Source organism: Rana temporaria, chromosome 7 (assembly GCF_905171775.1).
Source record: "Rana temporaria chromosome 7, aRanTem1.1, whole genome shotgun sequence".
Classification (NCBI taxonomy): domain Eukaryota; kingdom Metazoa; phylum Chordata; class Amphibia; order Anura; family Ranidae; genus Rana; species Rana temporaria.
In genome coordinates this window covers 2714854-2716621 of record NC_053495.1, presented here as the reverse complement: position 1 = coordinate 2716621, position 1768 = coordinate 2714854, and the positions used below count along the sequence as shown (strand labels likewise).

General features: G+C 39.6%; 1 protein-coding gene across 1 annotated transcript; it reads right to left on the bottom strand.

The window, feature by feature from the left end:
- Window positions 1-383: 383 nt before the first annotated feature.
- Window positions 384-1455, bottom strand: LOC120946295 (olfactory receptor 1G1-like). The gene has a single exon (XM_040361125.1). The coding sequence runs from the start codon at window positions 1405-1407 to the stop codon at window positions 523-525; it is 885 nt and encodes a 294-aa protein (XP_040217059.1). The 5' UTR covers window positions 1408-1455; the 3' UTR covers window positions 384-522.
- Window positions 1456-1768: the final 313 nt, after the last annotated feature.

The window sequence follows — 1768 nt, the reverse complement described above, 5'->3', positions numbered from 1 at the left end:
TAGCTGATTTACATATTCTAGGCGTAGGAGACTTACGCCGGCCGTATCTTAGCAACATTTAAGCGTATCTCAGTTTGAGCATACGCTTAAAGTTGCGACGGCGCGGATTCGGACTTACGTCTTAAGTCTACCTGAATCTGGCCCTGTGGTTTTAGTAATAAACTTACCTTTAATAAGAGTATTCTATTCTATTTTATTCCATCCCAGAGCAGGAGGTCGCGGGCCACATCAGAGGACTCCGGTGGCCCCATGTGGCCCCCGGGCCACTGGTTGGGCACACCTGTTATAGATGCATACAAATCTATGTAAACATGATGGTAGGCAAAAAAGTAATTTCAAGGTTAACCAACATATACTGAAACTTCTACATTAGGTCTGTGGGGTAACAATGATCTCTGGTCATGCAAGTGTAAGTACAACTACGAGCCCCTGACAGGTTTATATTTTATGAAAGACATTACTGAAATTTTTAGTCAACTGAAAAAAACACAGAAATTAAAACAATTATCAAAGCTCACAATGCTATTTCCAGCATGACACATGGATCAACTTTAAGTGATAATAAGACCTCAGCAGTGCCTTCATAAGATCTTTGTTCCTCAGACTGTAGATCAGAGGATTCAGCAATGGGCTAATCAGGGCAGATATGACTGTAAACATTTTGTTTAAATCGACCATATCACTGGAAGATGGAACCAAGTAAATAAATATTAAGGAGCCATAAAAGATGGAGACCACGGTGAGGTGTGATGAGCAGGTGGAGAATGCTTTCCTCTTTCCAGTCTTGGTACGGATTCTGAGGATGGTCCTGAGAATATAGACATAGGGAAGAAAAATCATAAGAACAATTCCTAATCCAAAACTAGCCCCTGTTAAGAATGCAACCACCATATTTATGAAGGGGTCAGTACATGTAATTTTGATCAAGTGTGGAAGGTCACAAAAGAAGTTGTGGATGGAAGATGTTCTACAGAAAGACAACCTGAGCAAAAGTAAAGTATGAACCAAAGAGACAGAACATGCTGCAACCCAGACCAGGGAGGCCAGACGAGTACAGACCCTCCAAGACATAATTAGTTTGTAATGTAGAGGGTGGCAGATGGCAATGTAGCGGTCGTAGGACATAGCCGAGAGCAAGAAAAGTTCTGACCAAGCAAAGAAGAGGTAGAAAAAGACTTGGGCTATACAGGCAGGAATGGATATTGATCGGGTTTTTGTGACCAAATCAAAGAGCATCCTTGGTGCCGTCACTGATGAATAGGACATGTCCAGAAATGCCAAGTTGGCAAGAAAAAAATACATTGGGTTGTGCAGATTGTAGTCAGTGAGGACCAAGAAAAATATAAGAAGATTTGTGATAAGAGTCATCAGATAGATGAGAAGGAAGAACACAAAAAGTCCATTCATGGTCAGTGGATGGTCTGATAGACCCACAAGAGTGAAAGAGGAAATCTCTGTCACATTCCTCATATTATTCTATTTGTTTTTCTCTGCTTAAGCTTATAACTATAAAACAATAAAAATAATAATGAATCTGAGGATTTATCACTTGGAGAACATGTACTTTGTGTCTACCTACACACTACACTCAATTTTACGATGTAGACATTTGTATCAGCCAACGATTTATCATTTTATAGATTGTTGGCATTCCCGTAGGACAGTCTGCCGTGTTGTAGGAATACAAAGCTTTAAGTCTTGTTAAATGTCTCTTCAGATTTAATTTAAAACACCTTTCTCACTTGAGAGTCCTTTTTTAAATAAATAA

Excerpts from the sequence above, each read along its gene's own strand:
- LOC120946295 (XM_040361125.1), bottom strand. The coding sequence starts at position 1,407 with ATGAATGGACTTTTTGTGTTCTTCCTTCTCATCTATCTGATGACTCTT.